The sequence below is a fragment of the Gopherus flavomarginatus genome, chromosome 4 (genome assembly GCF_025201925.1).
Source record: "Gopherus flavomarginatus isolate rGopFla2 chromosome 4, rGopFla2.mat.asm, whole genome shotgun sequence".
NCBI lineage: Eukaryota > Metazoa > Chordata > Testudines > Testudinidae > Gopherus > Gopherus flavomarginatus.
In genome coordinates, this window is record NC_066620.1 from 87,991,590 (window position 1) to 88,016,798 (window position 25,209).

At 41.6% G+C, this 25,209-nt stretch overlaps 1 protein-coding gene across 1 annotated transcript in view; it reads right to left on the bottom strand.

Moving 5' to 3' along the window:
- SMOC2 (SPARC related modular calcium binding 2) overlaps window positions 1-25,209 on the bottom strand; it is a 176,847-nt gene that overhangs the window by 103,679 nt on the left and 47,959 nt on the right. The window contains exon 2 of the mRNA XM_050949134.1: window positions 16,256-16,427. Within this exon, the coding sequence (XP_050805091.1) occupies window positions 16,256-16,427 (172 nt within the window). The remainder of the gene's footprint in view (window positions 1-16,255; window positions 16,428-25,209) is intronic.

Here is a 25,209-nt window from a genome sequence, read left to right on the forward strand (position 1 = left end):
ACAGGGCCGCGGCTTCCCTTCGACTACAAGAGGAGCAGTGGCTCCCCACCTGCCAGAGACAGAGAACTCCGGGGCTGTGGGCACTGGTGTTCTCTGTCCCTGGTAGGTGCAGGGCCACGGCTTCCCTCCGGCTACAAGAGGAGCTGCGGCACTCCGCCTGCCGGGGACAGAGAACTCCGGGGCCCCGGGCACTAGTGCTCTCTGTCCCCGGCAGGTGCAGGGCCGCAGCTTCCCTTCTCTTAGAGAGCGCCAGCACTCACAGCCCCGGAGTTCTCTGTCCCTGGCAGGTGCGGAGCCGTGGCTTCCTTCTGATTACAAGAGGAGCCGCGGCTTCCCGCCTGCTGGGGACAGAGAACTCCGGGGCTGCATGCAGGCACCGGTGCTCTTTGTCCCCAGCAGGCGCTGGGCCATGGCTTCTCTCCCCTGCCATGGTGTTGGGGACCACTGGTACAGTATCATACTGTATTATACTGTACCTTAAAGGGGAGCCAACCTGTGATCGCATTATATGCGATTTCGCGTTATGGCGGGGTTTGACTGTACTTCATAGGCCTGGTTCTAATCATTGTTACATCCTGTGTAAATCAGGAGTAACTCTACTTACGTGAATGGTGTCCTACTGGTGTAGAATAGTATGAGATCAGCATCAAGTCACTGTCTGTGAGGCACGTGGAAGATGAAAAGCATCATATAATTCCAAGTAGCATTTTTAGACAAATATTGCACCCTCACAATGCTATTGTATTTGGATTTCCAGCTCTACAAACAAACATTTTTTAAAAGTATCTGTTTTCACTTAACAACTCTGAAAACATTTAATGAAAAATTCTCTCAACGCTAAAGGCCTGAATCAGCTGCTGGTTCAGGAGTGGTTTCCCACTGAACTCAGTCTAGCTCCTGTCTCATGTATGGATTGGGAACCAATCCAATAGCAATAGACAGGCCCAAGTTGGAGTTCAGTATGTGAAGAGAGTGAACGATAATTTGGTTCTAGCCCCTGTAAAATGCTGAGGCCTTATCTGCCCAGATTTGGACAACTGAAACCCCAATACTGCAAACAGTTTACGCACACGTGTAATTTTAAATCAAACAAGTTGCGTCATTGAGTGCGATTCTTATCTCTGCTCTGGCCCCTGTACATGAGGTAATGGGCTAGAGCAGCATAAAGGCTGCCTAAAAGCTCTGGTTCTAGCTGGGGGAGAATTCTCCCAGCCCAAGAACTGAGAAAGACAGCAGCAGGCTGTCCTTTGAGCACCCCTTTGCAAGTGTGGTGGGGAGCAAGAGGGGCAGGTTGGGAGTGGGCAGCAGCACACAGAGCTGCAGAGATTCCAGGCAGTGCTGGAATCCATAGGCCAGTCCAGGTAAGCTGCCATAACTTAGCCGAGCAGTGCTGTCTAAATTACCCCAGTGACCACTCTAGGCCCTGGAGCAGCCCACAGTGGGAGAGCACAAATGGCTTAAAGCCACATTAGCCTCTATTTCCCCAGGTCTCAAGAACTGTAGCAAGCCTCTTAGGATATGTCTACACTGCACATTAGGCCCAGGCTCTGACTAAGGTTTGTGCCCAAGTCCCCCTCTCATCCACACACAGATCAGTCTGACTGGGGTCAGCAAGCACGGAGGACCCAGGTTCTGAGACTCTGGTAGGGGCCTGGGTCACAGCCTAAGTCCTGCTGAGAATCAAGTTCAAGCCCTGCCATTTTTCAATGTGGACGCAGCTCAAACTACAGACCTGAGCCAGAAGGTCTATGTAGTGCAATATGGATGCATAAGCATGGCTATAAGACCCAGGTCTAACAATTGTTAACCCAGGTTTATAATGCAATGTGGATGCTCAAGCACAGGCTTGGAAGCACCATGTCCACAAGCCTGGGTCCCACCAACCTGGTTTACAACATAGTGTAGGCATATTCTTAAAAGGCGCAGCATAGAATCTCACCCACTAGGTTCAGTGGAGCTACTCCTGTGAGTAAAGGAAAGCATGTGCATCTTTACAGAATTGAGGACCAAATTCTCTTAATTTTTTGAAAATTAAAAACATAGGGCCTTATTTTTCATTCCTTGTGCAACCAAAATACTACTGAAATCAATGAGAATTTGAAGTATGCAAGGAAATTCTTAATGTAGGATCAACTGTATAGTTAACAGAGGAATTACCCAGACTGGAACAGATTGCCATCCCATCTAATCCACCTTCTTGTCTCCAATAAAACAGTGTTTGATGCCTGCAGTCTAAGAGGAAGGGAAAAAACTATCACCTTTAATACAGCTGGCTAATTTTGCTATAATGTATCATATAGAGAAAAAAACCTGCCAGGGGAAAAAAAAAAAGAGGTTTATAATGGAAACTATGACACAATCTTAACTGGGATGCAAACCCTATTTCTATAACTACATTCAATATGAATTACATTTACAGCAAGTTTTGGGCTCCACGGGAAGATCTAATCCAAATTCTCTCACTGGAAATTAAACTGATTGCCAAAATAAGTAAATAAATACATCTTCTGCAAATGGGGTTTAATTTAGTCAATCCTGTATTTTTCTTCATTGTTGGATGGTAATATGTGTGTTAAGTAAGATTAACAAAAATGTTACTTTCCTAATCCACTGAGCAGCCTTCGCTTACCTTTAGGGGAGCTGACTGTGTTTGATATGGGTTACGTATTTATACATAAAATATTATAATGGTTTGTTTATTTAATTTATTCTAGACTGAAAATTCCACTGAACAGACAGTAACATTTATCACTTAGAAAATGGTTAAACTTAATTATTTGTATTTAAAAAAACCCTGAGGCCTTTGCATGGTGCTTAACTGTTCTTGTGCTGAACAGAAAGCTTTCCTAAATCCATGCAGATTTGAACAAACAGGTTTAGCATAGAAACATATAAATCTAGATAACGCTAACTCTTATTGAAGGCTCCCATTTCTGGCTCTTGCCATCTTGCAGAGTGCCCAGATAATCTGACTTTTCCCTAAATAGTCCCCTGTTTGTCATTTGAAAGTGTTCAGTATATCACTACATAGACATCAGCAGCAACTGAGGCCCTAACTGAACAAGGTACTTAAGCACATGCCTAATTTTAAGCATGTGAATAGGCCCATTGAAGTTAATTGAACTACTCAGATGCTTCAAATTAGGCATAAAGTTATGCATCTCACTGAACTGGGGCTGGAATGAAGACATTATTTCTTTTCATTTTTCTTTCGCTAATTGGTAAGTACATGCATTATGTGTATCTGGTGTACTTCTAATTTTGGGAGAACATGCATTAATCAGTGAATATAATATTTCTGTGCTAAAAGTGTTTTCAGTGTAACAGGCTAGTCTTTGGTACGTAAGGGTATATACTGTCCTCAGTTCATGCAGGAATCTCCAATGACACTGGATCTAACGGCATGTCTACATTATGAAATTAGGTCAAATTTATAGCAGTCGGTTTTTTAGAAATCATTTTTATGCAGTCGATATTGCGTGTCCCCACACAAAATGCTCTAAGTGCATTAAGTCGGCGGACTGCGTCCACAGTACCTAGGCTAGCGTCGACTTCCAGAGCCTTGCATTGTGGGTAGCTGTGAGTAGCTATCCCACAGTTCCCGCAGTCTCTGATGCCCATTGGAATTCTGGGTTGATATCCCAATGCCTGATGGGGCAAAAACACTGTCGCGGGTGGTTCTGGGTACATGTCGTCAGGCCTCCCCCTCTCCCACCGTGAAAGCAACGTCAGACAATTGCTTTGCGCCTTTTTTCCTGGGTTATCTCAGCAGACGCCACACCACAGCAATCATGGAGCCCGCTCAGCTCAACATCACTGTACGTCTCCAGGGTGCTGGCAGACGTGGGACTGCATTGCTAGACAGCAGCAGCTCATTGCTTTTTGGCAGCAGATGGTGCATTACGATTGGTAGCCATCGTTGTCATATTTCTGGGTGCTCTTTTAGCTGACCTCGGTGAGATCGGTAAGGGGCGCCTGGGTAGACATAGGAGTGACTCAGCCAGGTCATTCTCATCTTCTGCCGAGCATCCAGGAGATAACGATGGCTTGCAGTAGTACTGCACCATCTGCTGCCTGCCTAAGATGTAAAAGATAGATGGATCAAAACAAGAAACTGACCCAGTTTGTTTTGTGAAATCAATGGCCTGCTAAAGCCAGGGTTTTGAGTTCAATCTTTGAGGGGGCCATTCTGTGTGACAGTTGTTTGTGTTTCTCCTTGATGCAAAGCCACCCTTTTTGTTAATTTTAATTCCCTGTAAGCCATGTCATCAGTCGCCCCTCCCTCTATCAGAGCAATGGCAGACAATTGTTTCGCGCAAAACCAGGCGAGGAGGCAATGGCAGCATGGTGATAAGAGGGACATAGTCATAGACTTCTCACAAAGTATGGGCCGGGCAATGTGCCCCGGCAATGTGCACATCATGCTGATGAGCTCTGCATGAGCTCTGCAAAAATACTGGCCAAACAGGAAATGAAATTCAAAAGTTTGCAGGCCTTTTCCTGTCTACCTGGCCAGTGCATCTGAGTTGAGAGCGCTGTCCAGAGCGGTCATAATGGAGCACTCTGGGATAGCTCCTGGAGGCCAATACCATCAAATTGTGTCCACACTATCCCAAATTTGACCCGGCAAAGGCCGATTTCAGTGCTAATCCCCTTGTTGGAGGGGGAGTAAAGAAAACGATTTAAAGAGCCCTTTAAGTTGAAAAAAAAAGGCTTCCTTGTGTGGACGAGTCCAGGCTTAAATCAAGGTAACGCTGCTAAATTCGACCTAAAGTCGTACAGCTTTAAGAGCTGATCACCACTAGGTTAAAAGACATATATATCAGTATTCTAGAAGGATATGAAATATGTAACAAGTCACTTGTGCTTGAATCTCCTTGTTTCAAAGATCTGAAGACCATCCACATTTTGAGAGTGAAGAGGTGGTGGATGTTTGCAGAGACATTTAACATGAAACATTCACAACATAAAGACTTTGTACTTGGTGGTAATGATCATCCAATGATTTCTGTCTTTCATTTTTATTGCTGCATTCTGGATCTTAACAAGAAAGCAGCATTATCTTTGCTGAAACCCTCTTCTCTTGGCATCTAATGGAGGCAGACACTATGTTTTTCACATTTGCAACCACCCAGCCACTTAGATCGTTAAGCTTTAAGATAAAACAAGGAATGCTGTGGTGGAATCCTCCTTGGCACAAAAATATTCCTCTCTCTTTTGACTAAGTCTCATTTGACTAGATACAATGTGCCTAGAGGCATGCCAAGTATTCACAGTAAAATCCGAAACAGAAATCAACCTTAATTTTGGGTTTATTACAAACCCAAAACACAGACCAGACCTTCTGAAAGGGGCACAAAGGTTCACAAATGTTTTGAATGAGCCTGACCAGGTTTTAATATGAATATGGGCCTATTTATGATTCTGCATCAAAAAAAAATCACAACTAGGTGTGCTTTCAAGTCTCCAGTACTGCACTGGGACTTCAGTCCTGGTAGTTTCAACTTAGTTTTGCTTTGAGATTTTAATTTTGTACAGAAACAGAGTGAAATTACATGGATTGAGATCAATAGAAAGTATGAGCACAAACCTCTACTACGTGGAACTGTTGAACTTTGCAGAGTTGTGGCTATGGCTGAAAGTGCATTTGACTATAAAGAAGAGTTTGTTCGCTCCCTATTCCTGTGCATTCTGACTTTAACAATCTTTGCATGAATTTATAGTATTATGAAAAAGGACCAAGAACAGAATACAAGTTTTTTTGTGATCTTTTTTCAGTATTTTTTTGTTTTTCATTTTGTGACACACACACACCCCATTTTCAAAAACTGATTTCCCCCTCCTCGCCCCCAAAATTTGCTGGGTATGGGAGAAAGATGAGAGAAACAAGTAAAAAGAAAAGAAGGAAAAAATGCAAGATGTGAAGTATATTACTTGGTCCAATAAAGCCTGACTTGTTTGACCTACCAAGCCAAGATGCAAGTTCTATCTTTTCAGTCAGGCTGTTAGCAGAAGGTGAAGGATTGGTAAGGTGGGATGGCTCCACCCAAGTTTAAAGTAGTAGCATAAAATTCACATCCTCAGAGAAACACTCAATAGTGATATCCTGCTTTCCCTACATGTAGGGAATGTCACAGCTGAATAGTAATATTAGAATCTGAAGAGAAAAGTTTACCTTACTGAAGTGTATGTTGTAAATTTCCCTATGTTTGGAGACTTGCAAGGAGTGCATTCTACAGCTACTAAGTAAGAGTGACAAACTTTTTTCACCGCTACTAGGAACTTTAATTCTTTTAATGTTATTGAAATGCTGTATATCCCTCTTTCTGAGAAAATAGCAAAATATTTTATGTGAAATTCCACACATATTTTTATATGTGTTTCAATTCTTTATGTGAATGTGAAAATGAAGAGAGTACTCTTTGTTATGTCTATGATAGCCCATAAAAGGAGGACATTTTTAAACAGTAAGGCTCTTTAAGATATCATAAATTAGTTAAGCTAAACATCAGCTGTATAGGGTTTCCCATAGAGAAAGGGATCTACATCATTACAGAGAAACAGCAATGATATTATTTGTGATGGATGTCTGAGTTGTGCTTACTTAGCAGTGAGACACTGTAGGTATAGCCTTTGTAACGAATGAATATAGCTATACTTGCTATGCTTGGAGCCCAAACTACCACCTCATGGGTGTCAAGGAATTCCAGGACAGAGCTGAGGCACATTGGCAGGATTGTATAGGCACACTTCCTTTGCCATTGTCCAGAATGAACTTGTGAAACGGATACAGGCTATTAGTCAATCACTATCTGTCACATTAACTTAAAAATAAATGGAAAGAGGGGGAAAAAAGAATCTTCTTGCTATTATTGAAAAACAAATATAATTATTATCTTGGGTGCATAACTCTGCAAATCTTGCAGTTCCTTTTCAAGTAAAAACGCCTATTAAAGCCAATGGGAGTTTGTCTGAGTAAGCACTCCAGGACCTGGCCCCACAGGAGCTTGCGTGTACCATCGCTGACAACTAAACTGAATGTTCTGCTGGTGTCCAGAATGCAAAAGCAAACATTGCATACTCTCTTCAGCTTCCTCAAGCTTAGAGCCCTACCAAATTCAGGGTCCACTTTGGTCAATTTCATGGTCACGGGATTTTAAAAATCGTAAATTTCTTGATTTCAGCTATTTATATTTGAAATTTCACAGTGTTGTAATTGTAGGGATCCTGACCCCCCCCCCCAAAAAAGGAGTTTGGGGTGGTTGCAATACTGCTATCCTTACTTCTGTGCTGCTGCTGGCGGTGGCACTGCCTTCAGAGCTGGACAGCTGGAAAGCTGCAGCTGCTGGCTGGGAAACCAGCTCTGAAGGCAGAGCCGCCACCAGCGGCAATGCAGAAGTAAGGGTGGCAATACCATGACCCTCCTGAAATAACCTTGCTACCCCCTGAAAATCCCTCTTGGGCCAGGACACCCAATATGGGGAATGCTGGTCTCCTCCATGAAATCTGTATAGTATAGGGCAGGGATCAGCAACCTGTGACACGCATGCCAAAAGGTGGCACGTGGGCTGATTTTAAGTGGCACACTGCTGCCAGCCAGGGTCCCCACTCAGTCCACTGCCAACCTGGATTACGGAACCCCAGACCTGCTGGCAGGGCAGGCCGTCAGAGCTCAGACCGGCAGCGGAATGAGCAGGCCCGCCAACCAGGACCCTGGCTGGTAGGGGTAGGCAGATGGAACCCCAGACCGGCAGCGGGATGAGCCAGCTGGGGTCCCGGCCACCGGCCCCGCTCAGCCCGCTGCCGGCCTGGATGGCAGCAGGCTGAGCGGGGCCAGGGACTGGGACCCTGACTGGCAGGGGCCAGCGGACGGAACCCTAGACTGGCAGCGGGCTAAGTGGCTCATCCTGCTGCTGATCTGGGGTTCCATCCACCAGCCCGGGTCCTGGCCGCTGGCCTTGCTCATTTTGGGGTTCCATCTGCTGCCCATGCTGCCGGTCTGGCACACAAAACCTTTTACTGGCACGCAAAACCTTAAATTAATGAAGACTTGGCACACCACTTCTCAAAGGTTGCCAACCGCTGGTATAGAGTAAAAGCACACAAGACAAAATTTCATTGCAGTAGAGTGGGGAGACCAGATTTCATGGTCCGTGACGCATTTTTCATAGCGGTGAATTTGGTAGGACCCTATTTATGCTCAGTTTCCTGAACCTTCCAGAACTTATGCAGAGAGACTTTGAATATTTAAAGAACACTAAACTGATGCAGGCTGAAGTAAAATGCTACTTGTTTCAATCCACCCTTATAACATCTGTAAAACTGAAAAATGAACTGCTGCTGTCAATTATTCATTATTCTCTTGAAAATACACCAGAAAGAAAAAGCTGTTTTTCCTCACTGGACACTTCTGTTTTAGATATTGCTCACTCTGAGACAAGATACAGCAGCCTGACAGTGTTTGGAGACTTGATACTTGAAGAAGCCGAGATGTGAGATGAAGAGATGTCTGTCAAGTACTAAAATGTTCATTTTCAATTGACATTAACAGTTTCTGGTCTCTGAAAAACAAAATATTATTGATCTTCTCACAACAGAGCAAGATTCCCACTAATCTACTTATGACTAAGGCTAAGTGTTTGACATCTCCAAAAAATGGAAAAAGAAGGTTTTGTAACAGAAACTGTCTCACCCCACTCAAATTTTAGTTTAAATACAGTATTAATATACATGTATTGTTTGTCACAGAAAATTATGAGAAGTCAAAAAATATATATATTTTACAATACAAATTAATTGAATAACCTAAAACCATTTGAAAACCATGACACTAGAAATATATAATCTCACATTTTCAAAACTCATGGATAGAGCCATGTTCAGTAATGAGCTAACCAGAGTAATAAGACTAATGCGAAAGTCCTATACAAGATAATAGAGATGAAACCAATAGCTCTGTAGAAATGATTCTAAAACCTCTAAGAATCTAACAGAGAATTTGCACAACCTTTGTATATATTTTTGAATCAGGAAATAGATAATCATATTTCTGCTGTAAAATTCTACTAAATGCTACAGGATGGTTCTAAAAACCTATAGGACTTTTCTTTAAGGGAAAAGCCATGATTTTTTACGAAAAAAATCTTGTCACAGATTTTATTATACAGCACAGTTTCTGCCACAAACATACAGCCCTATGTATTGTCAGATAAATAAATAAATACAAATTAAATATCAAGAATAAGGCTCTGATCCAGCAAAGCACATGCTTAGTTTGAAGTATAGGAGCAGAATAATTGAAGTCAGAGGGTCTACTCATATGCTTACAATTTAAAATGTGATTAAGTGTTTGGCTGGTTCTGGGCCTAGATATCCAGACTCTAAAGACCAATCACCAAGTTTTCACTTAGGCAAAATTCACTTAAGGCAGTGTTTCCCAAACTTGGGACGCTGCTTATGTAGGGAAAGCCCCTGGCGGGCAGGGCCGGTTTGTTTACCTGCTCTGTCCGCAGGTGCGGCTGATCGTGACTCCCACTGGCCATGGTTTGCAGCTCCAGGCCATTTGGAAGTGCTGGAAGCGGCGGCCAGCACATCCCTCAGCCTGCGCCACTTCCAGAAGCTTTCATTGGCCTGGAGTTGCAAACCGTGGCCAGTGGGAGCCGCGATCAGTCAGACCTGCAGACGGGGCAGGTAAACAAACCGGCCTGGCCCACCAGGGGCTTTCCCTACACAAGTAGGGAAACACTGCCTTAAGGCAATGGATGTTTTGCCTGAGTGAGGACTAAAAAGTTCAGGTTAAGCCCCACTATACAGACTCAGTCATCCAAAACTCTCAAAACAATTTATACACATTAATGAAGACTCACAACATCTGTGTTAGGTACTGTTAAGTGGCCATTGTACAGGTGGGTAAAACAGACAGACACACAATGTCATACTCAGAGTAGATGCAAATCCAGGAATAAAATACAGAAATCTTATCCCCAGTCCCATACTCTAGTTACTAGACAATATTTCTTCCTTTAAATATAAAGCAGGAAGAAATGGAGGCTTGGCCTCCAAAGGCTGGAGTGCAGTGGATAGAACTAGACACAGCAGTGCGAATTGGAAGGAAGGCATTACTGTCTAACATCAGATTTTTCTGGATCCCTCTGCTTCCAACTGAACCTGCCTCAAAAATCTCAGGATTTTTGTGCCTCAACTGTGAAAATGCTATTGAGCAGAACAACGTAGGATTAGAGAGATAAGTCCTCTCCAAGCAACCTGAAAAGAAGTCAGCACTTGAGCTCTGGAGATCCATCACTATCATGAGTCACTTACATTCCTCTGATTTATGATTTTTTTTTCTGATTTATAAAAGGCAAAACACATTTATGTTGTGTGTCTATTTGTTATGTGAAGAAAAGCCTGAGAGAGAGAAATGGAGGGGTCAGCCAAGCTGAAAAGTGTCTCATAGACTCTAGGACTGGAAGGGATCTCGAGAGGTCATCGAGTCCAGTCCCCTGCCCTCATGGCAGGACCAAATACTGTCTAGACCATCCCTAATAGACATTTATCTAACCTACTCTTAAATATCTCCAGAGATGGAGATTCCACAACTTCCCTAGGCAATTTATTCCAGTGTTTAACTACCCTGACAGTTCGGAACTTTTTCCTAATGTCCAACCTAAATCTCCCTTGCTGCAGTTTAAGCCCATTGCTTCTTGTTCTATCATCTCTCATTGTGGGCAAATATAGAAGAAGGCTAGCCTAGGCTCCCTCCTCACCTTCCATGGCAGCATGGCTCTGGTGGATTTCTGATGCCATGGGAACCCACCTGAAAATCTCAGGGGGGCTTCAATGGGTGGAGAAAGTATTCATGCAGTCTAATGCAGAGGAGTTCTGTTCAGGATTGGTAGGGGAGAGAAGGTTTCACATAGCCCTACGCCCTTCTTCCATGGCACATTTTCACTCCTCAGGAGCCATAGAGCTCCAAGGACAACACAAAGTCTTTGGGAAGTTTATGAGGGGATTAAAGATTAAATCAGTGCAACTCCCCACTTCCACATGGGCCGGACACTTTTGATCCCTCCACAAGTGCAAACAATAGGGGATGATCTGGGCTTAGTTCTTAATTGAGCAAAACCTCCATTAACTGCAAGATTTTACCCTTTGGCAGCATCCTGACAGCAGACACCTGTGCTGTGCAAAGTTCCACTAATTATAAAGGGGCTCTGCATGACTCAAGGGTCCAGATGACAGGATCTGGGGGTTGTTTGTAAACAATTATGTGACTTTTCTATTCCAATTATTTTTAAGCGCAGTATCTGTGTGTACTCGGGTACTCATTTTGATCAGGGTCAGGAAATTTTAGCTCATATGGTTCGTATTTATCTACAGAGCATCAAGAGTCAATCCTGTAAAAGCACTGAGCACTCCTTCGAGGTTCCAAGACTCCTCAAATCACACTGACTTCAACAGAAGTCGAGGCACAGCAACCTCACAGGATCAGCACCTCAGAGGATCAAGCCTCAGAGTAGAGTTCCATGTTAGACCAGTTATAACAGTAGGCTTAAGTAAAGTATAACAGGACAGTCTTGTGAATAAGGCCCTGGACTACTGTCCAGGAAATCCAGGTGCAATCTCTGGTTCTATGACAGACTTCCTGTGTGACCTTCAGCTAGTCACTTAATCTCACTGTGTTTCAGTTTTCCATCTGTAAAATAAGGATAACAATAGTTCCTTTCACCCACTCTTGTCTATTTAGATTGTAAACTCTTCAGGGCAGGGGCTGTTTCCTCCTATGTATATATACACATTGGGACCTGATCACGATTAGTGCTTCTTAGTTCAACTGTAACACAAACAATGATGCTTCTCAGCTTGCACCAATTTTCTTGCACAACCAAATGTCTGTGTCTAGTGAGGGAAGTTCAGAGTTTAGGTTTGGTTTGGAGAAGCATCCAAAAATGTGGCTGTTCATCTAAAGTTTATTCAAACTAGCTGAACCTCTTGAAGCTACAAAAGTGGGCTGGAAATATTACAAGAATCAGACTTCTCACAATGTTTCCAACACTTTGGCATCTGGTTCCAGCCTTGCCGGGAAGCATAAGAGTGCACAAAAATGAAAAATAAGAGAGAAAAATGAATTGCAGGGTTGTTGTTTTCCTTAAAATGAAAAGAGTCCATTAGGTGTGTTCTAATTTTGGTCAAAGGTGGGTGGGTGTAAGGCTCACGAGTGACCTGTTTTCAGACCAGTTCATCCTCCCTTAACTTTATTATCTTAAAAAGCAAAAATTCACACACAGCTATTTAAGTGCCAGTTACAGGCATGAGGGCACAGGGGACAGAAGTGGGAGAAAGGAGATGGGGATTAAAGTTCTGTCAGTAGATTTTATTGTTGCATTTAAAATCCAAACTTAAAAATAGATTCCCCCTCCTGGTGTTAAGGAATTCCCTTAAAAGTCAACTTTGTCCTGGTAAATGAAACCTGAATAATTAACAAAAACAAGAGAGAAAACAATAAGCCCTTTACGACAATGGTATCTCTGTAATTCCAGTCTTTTGACAGTCTCAAAATAAATATATCAAGCAAAGATTGATAACAGAATTGGACAAAGAAGAAAGTCACTGTGAATTCTTGGCTTTTGTGGGAGGAGAGATCTGTCTGGGGCTAATATTTGGAGAAAGGAATGTGAGGAGACATTCATTTGAATTTGATTCAAACTTTATTGTGTATGTAAAAATATCCCAGTTTTGATTGTGTAAACAGGCATGTAAAAGGCTTCAGAGCAAATGCTGACTACAAGTTATTCAGCGAGGCTAGATGGCAGAAACTGCCACAAGAGCTCAATGTATATGCTGACCTGAAACCAGAGCTGGTCACAGCATTTTGGACAAAAATGAAATTGCATCAAAGCCAAAATATTTCATGGAGATGTATCAGTTTTGCCAAAAAGTTTTAATTAGGAAGTTATTGGGGGAGGGAGTAAGAGAGACTCAGTCCCTGCTCTGCCTGATTCAAAGTTAATCGGGGATGAAAAATTCTGCTCAGAATCAGGGATGTATGGATTTGAACCTGAATCTCCCCTGCTTCCTGAATCGAGACACTGAGGTTTTGATCCAAAAAACAGACATGTAAACAGAATTCAATTTTCATGAAAATGTTCTCAGTCAGTTCTACTAAAAACCTCTGCTCTTTAACTAATTAATCCATCACCCACAACAACAAGCTCCGCTCCTCATAGGCAGTTGGCTGAAGTGGAGTCTTTCTCAGCACCTTCAGCAGAATGTTTGATCAGGGTTATCAAAGGTGACAGTGTAGCAAGATGGGATGCAAAAATTGAAACTGCAGTGAGACCAGTTGGCCTCTCTTTTTCTGTGCTCAAACTTGTTTTCACAGCCTGAGTTATTTCAGAGGATTGCTGCCATGGGCAGGAGTGAAGTGGCATGTCACTGAACACTCCAAGGGTGTTTTAATTAAATTAAATATGAAATTAAAAGTGAAAATAGGAGTACTCTCTTTCTCACTGATATTCACCAGGTGTATAAGTGGCACTTATGCCCCAAAGCAATATAACATCTATATAGAAAAATAAAAAGTTGAGTGAATTTCATGCTCATTGAACTGAGAGACAAAAAGCACCATCTTGAACGGTGTGTGACAACTAACGGTAATATTTAAGTGCCCGAGTAGAGCTGGGGGGGGGTCAGATGCCAGGATTACAATTGTGCTAAAATGTTATAGGTTAAAATGTACACAGCAATAAAGTACTTCTGTAAACTTTATATATCAACCAATCGCAGAAAAAATTTGCAAGCACTGCTAGAGCTGATCCCCACAAGCTTTGCATAGGGAAATTCTATACATTTTTATAGAGGAGGAAAGAATTCTGTAGTTGCCATTGTCAGTGCATTTGGTAAATTGCATGGAAAAATAATTAAGAAAAAAGTATGCATAACACTTTACTTCACAGAGTGCCTAGTGTTTTAAATATGTACAGTGCACTAACACAAAGTGTTTACAATAATTCTTCCTGTTGTCAGTGAAAACAGGCACTTGGGCTCAAGTAACTCCATTATGTTTTCTTTGTTCATATAAGGAAGTAGATCCATCAGCTAATACAATGCTAGCATGATGTTTCGTCTAGGGGGAGGAGGAGACAGAATGTCTCTTGGTGCTTTAGAGGCTTGTTGGAGCTAATAGAGAGAGATGAAGTTGAAAATTGTCTCCAAGAGGTTGAGTCTGTGTGGTCTCAATCTTTTTGTTGTTATTAGAGAGTAAGGGAAGGTAAATCTTTGTGATCACTGCTATACTTATATTTTTAAAAAAACAGAGCACTGAGCAGAAAATCAAGCCCTGCATTTAAGAGAGGAAGCATGTCATCATTTCTATGACTAGGATTTGGAAGAATGAAAATGTGCATGGCTTAGATCACTAAATAATGGTATTGAAATGTTGGGACATCTCATTGCCAAGTGTCTATGAACTTAGGGGAGAAGGAGAACTAAAAGAACAAATGAAGAAACTAGGGAAGGAGAATGAGGTTTTGCTGCCATTTGAAACTATTTCACTGGATTTCAAAACTAGCAAAAATTTAAAAGACTTTTTTCTTGTCATTTAAGCCCACAGATTTACCTCCTCAGTGATTGTTTTTGTTTGTTAAATTGAATCAAGACAAATATTTTTTTTCTAGGAAAAGGAATGTAATTAAGGAGTAGAAGAATGAGCCTGTCCGCCTCAGTGGAAAGTACTGAAGGCAGTAGGCAGGAAGCCTCAAACAGGATTCAGTTTAGTTCCTATTTCTGAGGTACACACAGGAAAATCCTAACTGTGGAGCCAGTCCAGCAAGGACTGGATCACTCTCCATTCTCATTTACTTCAGAGGGAATTGTGGATGCTCATCTCTTCACAGAATCAGGCTTGAAGAGAGGTGCACTTATATGTCCAAATAAATATGCATAGTGTAAGAACACTTGCTTCAGGAAATTGCAAAGAATTGGAGGGAAATAAACAAAGGCCTCAATCTTACAACATCTTGCACATAGGCAAACTGCTGTGGCTATCCACAGCCCTACTGACTTCAAAGGGGGTCTTTCCAGGCATGGCAGTCCACCCATGCACAATAAATTGCAGCATCAGGCCAAAGAAAGTAACAGTGAGGATCCAGTCCAACTCCCATTGAAGTCAATGAAAGTTGGAGCAGGCCCTAGATGAAGAAATGATCACATGATTGAACAGGTCACCACATAGGGACCATGGGTGGTATTTCCAAAAACACCCAAGTGACTTAGGAGTGAAGTTCCCATTCATTTTCAATGGGATATATGCTCCTAAGTTATTTGGACACTTTTGCAAATCCAACTCTAGAAGAAAGCAATTTTGTCTCTAAAAAACAGAGATTTTTAAGAAAAAGATATTTGAATTAATCTAACAAGAAAACTCAATTTTGTGAAACAAAAAGATGCTCAGCCCAGCCAAACACATGGATGCTTGAGATGCCAGAAGATCACCAAAATACTGGTGCCTAGCAAAGGAGGGTTCTCAACTAAAGATTTAACCATTTTGTATTGGAAACTTTGGGGGATACTTTTGGGTGGCTGCTTAAGACAAATATTTACTCATGGAAATGGTCCTTAGTGAATTTTTCATTGTAGTACAATTAATGTGAAGATTCATCAGCCAGTAAAACACTGGAACAGAGGGCCTGATCCTGCAAGTTGTACTGCATGAATGGACATCTGCACTTGCAAAGGACAGCTTGCAGAATCCGGACCAAACATTATAGTATCCCTCTGATGCAATAAATAAAAATCAATTGCTTTGTAAGAAATTGGGTTTATTTTATTTCTGTTGTGCTGATTGATGAATCTTTGTATATAATATCATTATAATAACTTGCCCTAATAGAGTATCTTTCAGATGAACATCTCATCACTTCACCAACTCCCACCCCGCCCCCCCAATGGGAAAGCCAAGCTACACTTGAACAAGATCACATAGCATGGGCCGGATGCAAAGCCCACTGAAATTAACAGAAAGACTGCCATTGACTTCAATAGACTTTGCATCAGGCCCCAAATCAGTGGCAGAGTTTAGAATAGGATCCAGACCTTCCATTCTTACCATACTTAGAGATATTTGAGTGAATTCTTGTCTAGTGGGGTGAAACCATCCTCTTAAAACCCCACTGTTCCTGCTGGTTATCAGAGTACAACACCCCTAATTTAGTTTAATTTTCTACATTAGGAATGCACCAGGCTTTTCAGTGCTTACCTTTGCAGTTGCCCCTATATGCAATTTCCAACTGAGGATCTTTGCATTTTGCTCGTTGAAATTCACAACGGGACAGGAAAGTCCTTCCATCAGAAGCACAAAGTGACTTCTGAGGGGATCCTGCACAATCCAGACTGCATTCTCGGTCTTTGTCTTGGTCCACTCTCAAAAACTAGAAACAAAAACAAAATGGCGTAAGACTTTGGGAAGTTCACTCCAACAGTCAATGGTCATCAATAGCATGAAAAGCACTTCCTGATCTCCTACTCCAGAAAATATAGGCAGGTGTGCTCCAAAAATGTTTAATTGTATGCTAAATAATAGATAATTTGGTGTTTCCTGGTTTTTGATGGTTCAGCAGTTAATGTGAAATACTAGTCATTAAAACATCTCTGCAGTGCATATTTAATTTATTATTTTAATTAGTGAAACTCTGAACATTAAACAATCACTCTGGAGAGAAAGGAGCTTGCTCAGAGCCTTTACAGGCAAAAATACTGATAATGAAAAATGGAAACTCCCTTCAAAACAGAAATGAGGATTTACTGTGATCCATTATGATCATGATGCATCTGAAGAAGTGGGTATTCACCCACGAAAGCTCATGCTCCAAAACGTCTGTTAGTCTATAAGGTGCCACAGGATTCTTTGCTGCTTTTACAGATCCAGACTGACACGGCTACCCCTCTGATACTTGTGATCCATTAGCTACTTTATTGTAGCCATGGGTGAGCCACAACACTTTGAAAGGTCCAGCTTCAGTCTGGATACTTATATAAAACATGAGCTTCATTCTACAATAACGAACTAGTGGTGTACCTGAGTGATAATGGCTGGACCTGCCTCCATCCAGCATGGGAGCCTTGATGCTACTGGCCGCTTGTGCAAAATCCTTTCATCTCTGTGCAGAATGGTCAGCACAGACTCATGTGCCAGCAACATCCAATGTAAGTCCTCAAAAGGGTTATGTGATTCTTAAGTGGTGCGTGCAGCGGTCTTTTTCTGACCCTACTGCACAGAGATGAATTTCACCCAGAGTAAAATGTCAGGCTACTTGATGCAGCATAAACTCCAGGATATATACCTGCCAGGGTTGAAAAGAGGCATGTTACGGGTTGCAACTTCTCCCAGCCCCCACATACCCTTTCCTGCTCTGCAGAGACCTGCCATCCACCCCCCCATTTGGAGTGAAGTGGCTTCTGCAGGCACATTGGGACATAGACGACAAAGAAGGATGTCTGGTCCCTGCTTCTGGATCATCCAGCTTTCTCCCATAATGGAGGTAGAGGAGAGAAAATCTAGGCCATGATTGAAGTCTCTGTCAGGTTTTTCTAGCTATGAGTTACAACAGGTTAGAGAGAAAAAATATTTCTCTCTCCAATTTAATTCCCCAGTCACTTTGAACATGCTAAATGATCATCAGTTTGGATTTTAGTCTCCTACCCATTGCATATAAGCTTACCGTAGTTCCTGGAACTGAGAAAAGCAGGATCTGGTTGCACTGAAACACATTTCCCTAACCCTAACTAGTTTTTATGCCACTTTCACTTTCAGACAGAAATGAGCCCAAAAGCATTTTATTTTCCAAGTATCACGAGGGCTGATGCCGTGGGGGAGGTGAAACCACTAAGTCCTCAAACAATTTTCTCTATCATTTAACTCTTTTCTGAATAAGCAATAAGATATGAAAGGCATGTAGTTACCAGCAGATAATGCCCAGGAGGGTGATTATAAGTCACAGAGAAATGGATCTTAGAAAATGTCATCAACCAGCTGAAGTGCTGCCTTGGTTTTACAAAATGTGCAATGATGCTTTATTACTATTAATGTCCAATACAGAAAAGTTTAAAGCTTTAGGTTATGTATGCAGGCTAATGAGAGGCGAAAGCTTTGAGCAAGGAAGAGAAATAAGAGCAGAATTTGTGCATCCAAAGTACACAAGCCTCCAGACTTGCATACCTTCCTTTTTTGGAGGAAAGTGTTGGCTATATATAGCTCACCTTTATTTTAGTGAAGAAAAAGAAAAACAGTCATAAATCCTCTTAATTGTCATTCTTAAACTGTGGTCTGTTTGCATTTCCTAGCACTTAAAGTGAAGAAACGCAGATGTCTTATGGTAAGACGTGATAATTATCATTTTCTCTAAATGGAGAGACAACCTCACAGCTTCCATTTAAAAAACCAAACCCTAATATTCATACAATTGGAATTTGACTGTAATTTTCACATTTGAGCAGCACAGGAACAAACAAGAAAACCATTCTTTTCCTACTCACAACACACTTTTGGTTTGCTTTTTCCTTTTAAATAGTAATTAGCTTCAGGAGCAGATGAGTCAGCTGACGGAGAAAAACCTATGGCGTATGTCTGCATTTTAGCTGTTTTTTCCCCCCCTTGTAGTTGTTTGTGTGTGTTTTTTTTTCTCTTGAGGGATGCTCAGATACTGTGATGACAGAGAGAGTCACATAAATACCTAGATAAATAAAGTGGGAGCTGTGGAGACTTTATCTTACTCTATTGACTCACAGCAAAAGCAGTGGTAATGCAAACTTCCTCCACCCTGACGAGAATACAGATGAGAGGTTAGTTTGGTCTCCATCCTCATCCAGCACTTGATCCCTTGAAGTCAATGACAAGGCTTCCCAGGAGAAAAAGAAGGGACTGGGGCTTTTGAAGGGGAAAATCAGTCGATTTTGATTCAAGCCCCTGCTCTGCCACAGTCTTCCTGTGTGGCCTTGGCAAAGCCACAACAATTAATCTCTGTCCCGCAGTCCCTCCATCTGTAAAATTTGGATGATAAGACTTCTTTTCTCTATCTAGAAATCTCACATGCCCCCCACCACTGTAACATCTGAGTGCATCTCAAGCTTCACAGCCCCCCTGCTACAGGGAAACGCTAAGTCCCCATTTTACAGATTAGGAACTGAGATGTAGAGACCCAGACCCACAAAGGGACTTAGACATTACAATGCTGAGCAATATCTAACTTTTAGGAGCCTAGAAAGTCACAGGAACAGCACTGCAAGCCACAAAGCCACAGTTAGGCACCTAGGTTACCTTTACAATGGATGGGGAGACATGTGCCTAAGAATGTGAGCCACAAAAGCCAGAATACTAGATAGGAACTGCCTAAGCTAGCCAATGGGAGATGCTGATGAGAAGGGTGTTTACTAAGCCCCACCCCCCTGATGGAAATAGGCACTGATGATTGGGCTGCAGTGATCTACAACCAAGAATCCCTCTTCTGGAGTTTGGTAGCTTGGACACCTAATCGGTTTCTTGGGAGAATGAGCTAGACACCAGCCTTGCTCTACACAAGTGAGCCGGAGGAGGAAGTGATGCCCAGGCTATATCTTTTAATCCGGTAGTGAGAGCTGTCACCTGGAACATGGAAACCTGGGTGTAATTTCCCCCTCTACATGTGGGGAAAGAAAGGATTTTAGCATAGTGGATAAACAATGAAAGAGTCACTGAACCAGGGAGAGGGCAAGAAAGACTCTGAAGCTTGATGACCTTTTTTGTTATCAGTCTTTGAATTCATTTGGAACGTGAAATGTGAAATCTTCTAGACTTGTCACTTGATCTTTTTTCTTGTGCTTCCCTGTCTTTTGTCATGTTCTGAAAGTTTAGAAATAAACCAGGAAGACAATGTTTCCCCAACACCATCACCACAATCCATCCCTGGAATACTGCCAAAGTAAATGTGTTGAGAGCAAATTACATGGATGTCTTTGGAAAGCTGTATCTTAACTGGAGTCCAGGCAGATCAAGACAACCATCCTGTTGAGAGCAGTAAGGCCAATATGCCCGATTACAGCACTGAACTAGACTGAAAATCTCCAAGGCTGTTTAAACTCTGAATAACAGAACCCACCCTCTTGGAATATTGAGCGTTCACTGATGAAGTTACATTCTGGAGGGCATTCAGCCAAAAAGTTCAATATAAACTCTTTATTATTTCAAAGCATTTAGATGAGATTATGATAAATTATAGGTTCAAGGATACTGGAGTAACCTGGAAAAGCAGAGGATGAAGAGAAACCCCATGAGACAAAGCCACTTGAATAACTTGTTGGGTAGCCAAACCTCAGTGGAGAATTTGTATTGTACACTTAAACAGTTTCCACCAAGCTAGCAAGCTAAGGGATTTAAGAGTAGGGAAGACAAAAAGACAAAAAACAGCCAGAAAAGATGGCTTATAGGAGGCATATTAGTATGTTTACATATGGTCTGTTGAAAAAAAAAAGGGTAAAAGGAATGCACAGACATTAGACAGAACACACTGTAGCTGTTACTGTAGCAGTGCAGGATGGTTCAACCCTGCATCCCTTACTCGAATGAAGCCAATAGAAATATTGTTAATAAATATTGTTGAACCCAATAGAAATATTTGAGTAAGGGATATAAGATCAGGCCTTAAATTAAGATTTCTGCCCATTTGCCTGTCTTAATGGGTGAGACAGTACCACAGAAGCGGGTACCATATTTATGTGCAAAGAGCTAGATAGTATATCTTATCTTGAGTGGTACCTTACTCTACAAGTAGTGCTGTTGTTTTCACTGGAACACCTTATGAAGGAAGGCGATACTAGACACAAGCAGGGGGACTAGAAGGCCTAAGCGGATTACTGGCAGTAACTGGAGGCAGTTGGATCATCTGTCGCTAACTTTAAGATGATTTGAAACCAAAACAGTTATTATAAAATCATGTGATTCACTGAAAGACAAGCCTCAACTAACATTTTGTGAAAAATCATAATTTTAAATAAGGATTATTCTGTGGCAGTTTCTTCACAAGAAAAGCTCATGTTTTCAGAATATACAGTAGCCACATTTGTAGAGGTCCAACAGTTTTCTGTTGCTTCATTTCAGTTTGCAAGGGATTGAGAAGACATGAATTTGCTCTGCAAGATAACGTGTCCCTGTATTTTTCTGACTCCTTCACAATAATCTCTGCAATACAGTACTTTGACTCCTGTGAGGCATGGGAGTTACTAGCTGGTTTGATAAGAATTGTTTATAACTTATTACTAGTTATCATTTGTTGAGCACTGATGATGCATAACTTAAACTCTTGCTTTAAATATTATGATCCATGTACTGACTGGTTGCATAGCAACGTATGTGAAAAATACAGTCACTGCCAATATGGAGGGTAAAAAGACATGGTAGAATGGGTGCGAAAGGAATTCTCTTTGATAACCAACAGATTTTTTTCATTTTTCTTAACCTGAAGTAATCCTGAGACGTGCAAACTTTACCATGTGGCAAAGACTCTCCCTGTAAAAGGAACTGCTTGTTACAGGAAAGGACAATGAAAAGAGACTGATTATATAGAGAATACTATATTATATAGTCCACAGGGATTGATGGAAAATGTACCAATATATGTATTTTATCTTATTCTGTGTTGCTCAGTTATTTGTAAATTGTGTGTTTTCTCATGCAACAACATGGCCACGAGTGACATAGGAAACTATTGATTACCCTGCATGTCCTTGTTATTTAGAGCTTTCTATAACAGCGGCACATATGGCCAACCACTGGGGTTTTCTGTACCTGAAAAGGTAGTTAGGGTAGTATCTTATATTGGACCTACTTCTGTTGGTGGAAGGAACACGCTTTTGAGCTACACAGACCTCTTCTTCAGATCAGGGCAGGGAAGCAGAGCATCTGAGCTAAGCACAAATTGGGACAGATTGTTAAGCAGAAGGGGCAGCACATAATTGGAGGTGGTCACTTGAAGTGGGCAGCTGAGTATTAGAATGTTATTCATAAAGGGTCTGAAGTGGGCAATATGAATTTCAGCTTTGAATCTCACACCTCACTTAAAAATGTAGGTGACTAAGTGGCCACTTGTTGTTTCTGACTGGTCAAATTGAAATGCAGTTATTTTTGACCAGTAAGAGAAGGAATTTAATCCTTTTGGATTGGTGACTATGGTTAATCTCTCCTTATACAGACAACTAGGCAGAGTGGGATTTTAACAGAGTCTGTGTCCTGCTAATGTTAGCATGGAAGTGAGCAGTAGTCTAGTTCCAGCAACAGGTGTTTGATTATTTTTAGCCTTTCTCATTTGTGCTGTAGGTTAACAGATCCAACTCCTTAAAATGAGGCTGATTGTAAATTAAAAAATAGCAATATGAGAAAACCATTTTAAAATATGAACTTTTTTTAATAAAAACTTTGTATCTGAATCTTCAAGGAAATAGTGTCTCATCCTTTCCATTACGTTGTATTTTACAACTTAACATTGCCAAGTATACGAATATTCTACAGTATGCATTTGCTACAAAGGAGTAATGATGAAGATGGTCCTAGATCTGGAGAACTCTTAAGTCTCTTAGTGTACCTCAATTAATACATTAAAGATCAACTGTCAGAGTGAGATATTTTAGCTTAAAATTGCTGTAGCAGAGTGCTGGTGCAAAGGCCCCTAATTGGCCCCTGCTCAGCCAGCCCCAATCAGGGGAAATAGATTGGGGTTGGGGAGAAGTCTGGTGCCTGGCCTTTAGAACTGGCCGCACCTGTAAGCCTGAGGGTTCAAGGGCTATAAAGGCTGGCTGGCAGCCAGAAGAAGGGGGATGGCCAGGGGAAGGTCAGTCTCCAGGCTGAGGGTAGACTCTGTGTAGGAGAGGAGATGGTCAGGCCTGCAAGCTCTGTATATAGTATATCACTGGTGGTGGGAGAACATGGTGTAAATAAAGCCACAGGTGCTGCACAACTAGAAGTCTCTCTGAGCTTTTATTGGGGCAGCCGGTGGACCCCAGGAAGAGGGGTAGGTAGAGGACCTTGTCACAATTGCATTTAAGCATTTTGTAAATCTGAGCAATGACAAAATGCTATTATTTGCCATCTTGTATCCCCAGCACATGGTATTCCAATAGAACTCCCTCACTGTCTCTTGTATTAAAAGTTCTTAATGCTGGTTGCTCTAAGATATTTAGGTACCTAATTCCCATGAGTCTCAGCCAGAAAGGAAGCATTCCATAATACTCTTATAATATATTGTCTACAGTATGGACATCTAAATTCAGAAATCACTCCTAGGGGCCAGGAATCAGGGTCACAGTTGGTATGTCTTGCTTTTACCACAATTTATTTTCATTACAGTATGATCTAGGACAGTATTATCACAGTTAACCTCCAAAATGCAGGCTCCAAGTAACTGCTGAATTTAACATATCTTCCATAGAACAGGTGATCTTGAACAACCTCTCTACAGCTGCTAATCCTTCATGAATACAATGGTGGAAAACTCAGAGCTAACTACTGTAGATAATAAAATGCTATTCTCTGTCCACACCTATAAGACAGCTTCTCTAAGGAGGTCCTGTTTAGAAAGATGCCTCTCTGGTGGAACATAAAAAAGTCAACTCATAGGAAAGAAACTCTATGTAAAACTATTCTGCTTACCTGTAAAATGCCAAATTCTTCTGTGATCACACACCAATATAAAGTCAATGGAGTTTATGTGGATTTACAGGTGCATTAGTGAAAAACCTAGACTAATAATTTTTGTATGTCTCTTCTTGTTAGAACACATTCTCAGCTGATGTAAATCAGCATAGTTCCATTAACTCCCATCACCACTCATGTGACTAATAAAATAGACCACTGAGTAATTAGTGGAGCCAGGCCAATTTATATCAGCTGAGAGTCTGACCTCTAATTTCCTGTTATTAGATAGATTGGCAAATGAACATGTGTTGCCTGCACAATCATTTGTTCCTGCAGCTCATACAGGACCACAAATGAAGTCATAATTCACTGTTTATGGCATCATCATAATCTACATAGCAACTAATGATGATGCAGCAAGCACATGAATATGATTTTATAAAGGGCAATAAGCAGCAGCTGAATTCTTAAGAAACACAGATCCTATTACAGCAATATGACCTGGCTTTTGCATTAGCTAGACAGCGTAGCACTTGCTCATGTATTGTTATACTAACTAGAGTGAAATGCAAACCAGAAATCAAAATCTAAACAGTCCTGTGGATTTCACAGGCTAGGGCTCCTGAACTGAAACCTGCAACCCAAACTATGAACTTGGGAGAAATGTGGATCTGAGCCTCACAGTTTAGGCCCATTTCTAATATTAATGTGACCACATGCTCCTGTGGGATACATTCTAAACACAGGAAACAGCTGATGCCCCAAAAAATCTAGATTTTATTTTAGAAACATATTGTTAGAGAACAACAGAAGGGCACAAATATTTCAGACACACCAGGCTCTAGTTTTCTAACATGTGGGATATCACCAGCCCTTAGAAAGGTAGGAATCCAATGCTTTCCCTAGGAGCTACTCCCTAAGTGCTTAGTCACCATTCAGCTCTCAGGGAGTATGAGGGTTTCACCATCTGATAAGAGCCTTTCCCAGCATGCTTGGTTTAGAGCTGATCCTTTAAATGCAGGAGAGAGGAGCAGCTGCAGGCCTATGGTTGCCATTTTGTATCTGAATGCTGTAGATTATCTCTCATCCCTCAAACAGTGAGTATCCTTGGTTCTTATCATGCTTTTCTCTTTTGTTTATTCCTGAGGAGGTAGCACACCCTTGTCAGTCATTGTTCTTGCAAAGAAGCCCCTGAAGTGAAAAAGACTGCTTTTGCAGCACAATACGGCTTTTCTGGTCTAAATTGCAATGTGTTAAATCAGTTTCCATACTAAGATCTCGAGAAGAAAAACAGAAAATACACAGTTATTCCTGAAGAATCATCTTTTAACAGAATGTTTCCAGGGGTCTCCATAAGTTGTCAATGGCTGGTCTTTCTAGTGTTTGCTGAAATGTGGCCTTGCTGAAAGGGGCCCTTTTAAACCTCTGAGCACAGACCCTCTTTCCCTCATTACATTACATGTAACTTCAGGAGTGACTTATTCATCGGCCCTCTTTCCAAGCGAGCTGTGTCAGTGATGGTTGAGAAACCAGCTACAGTATGCAATTTCATT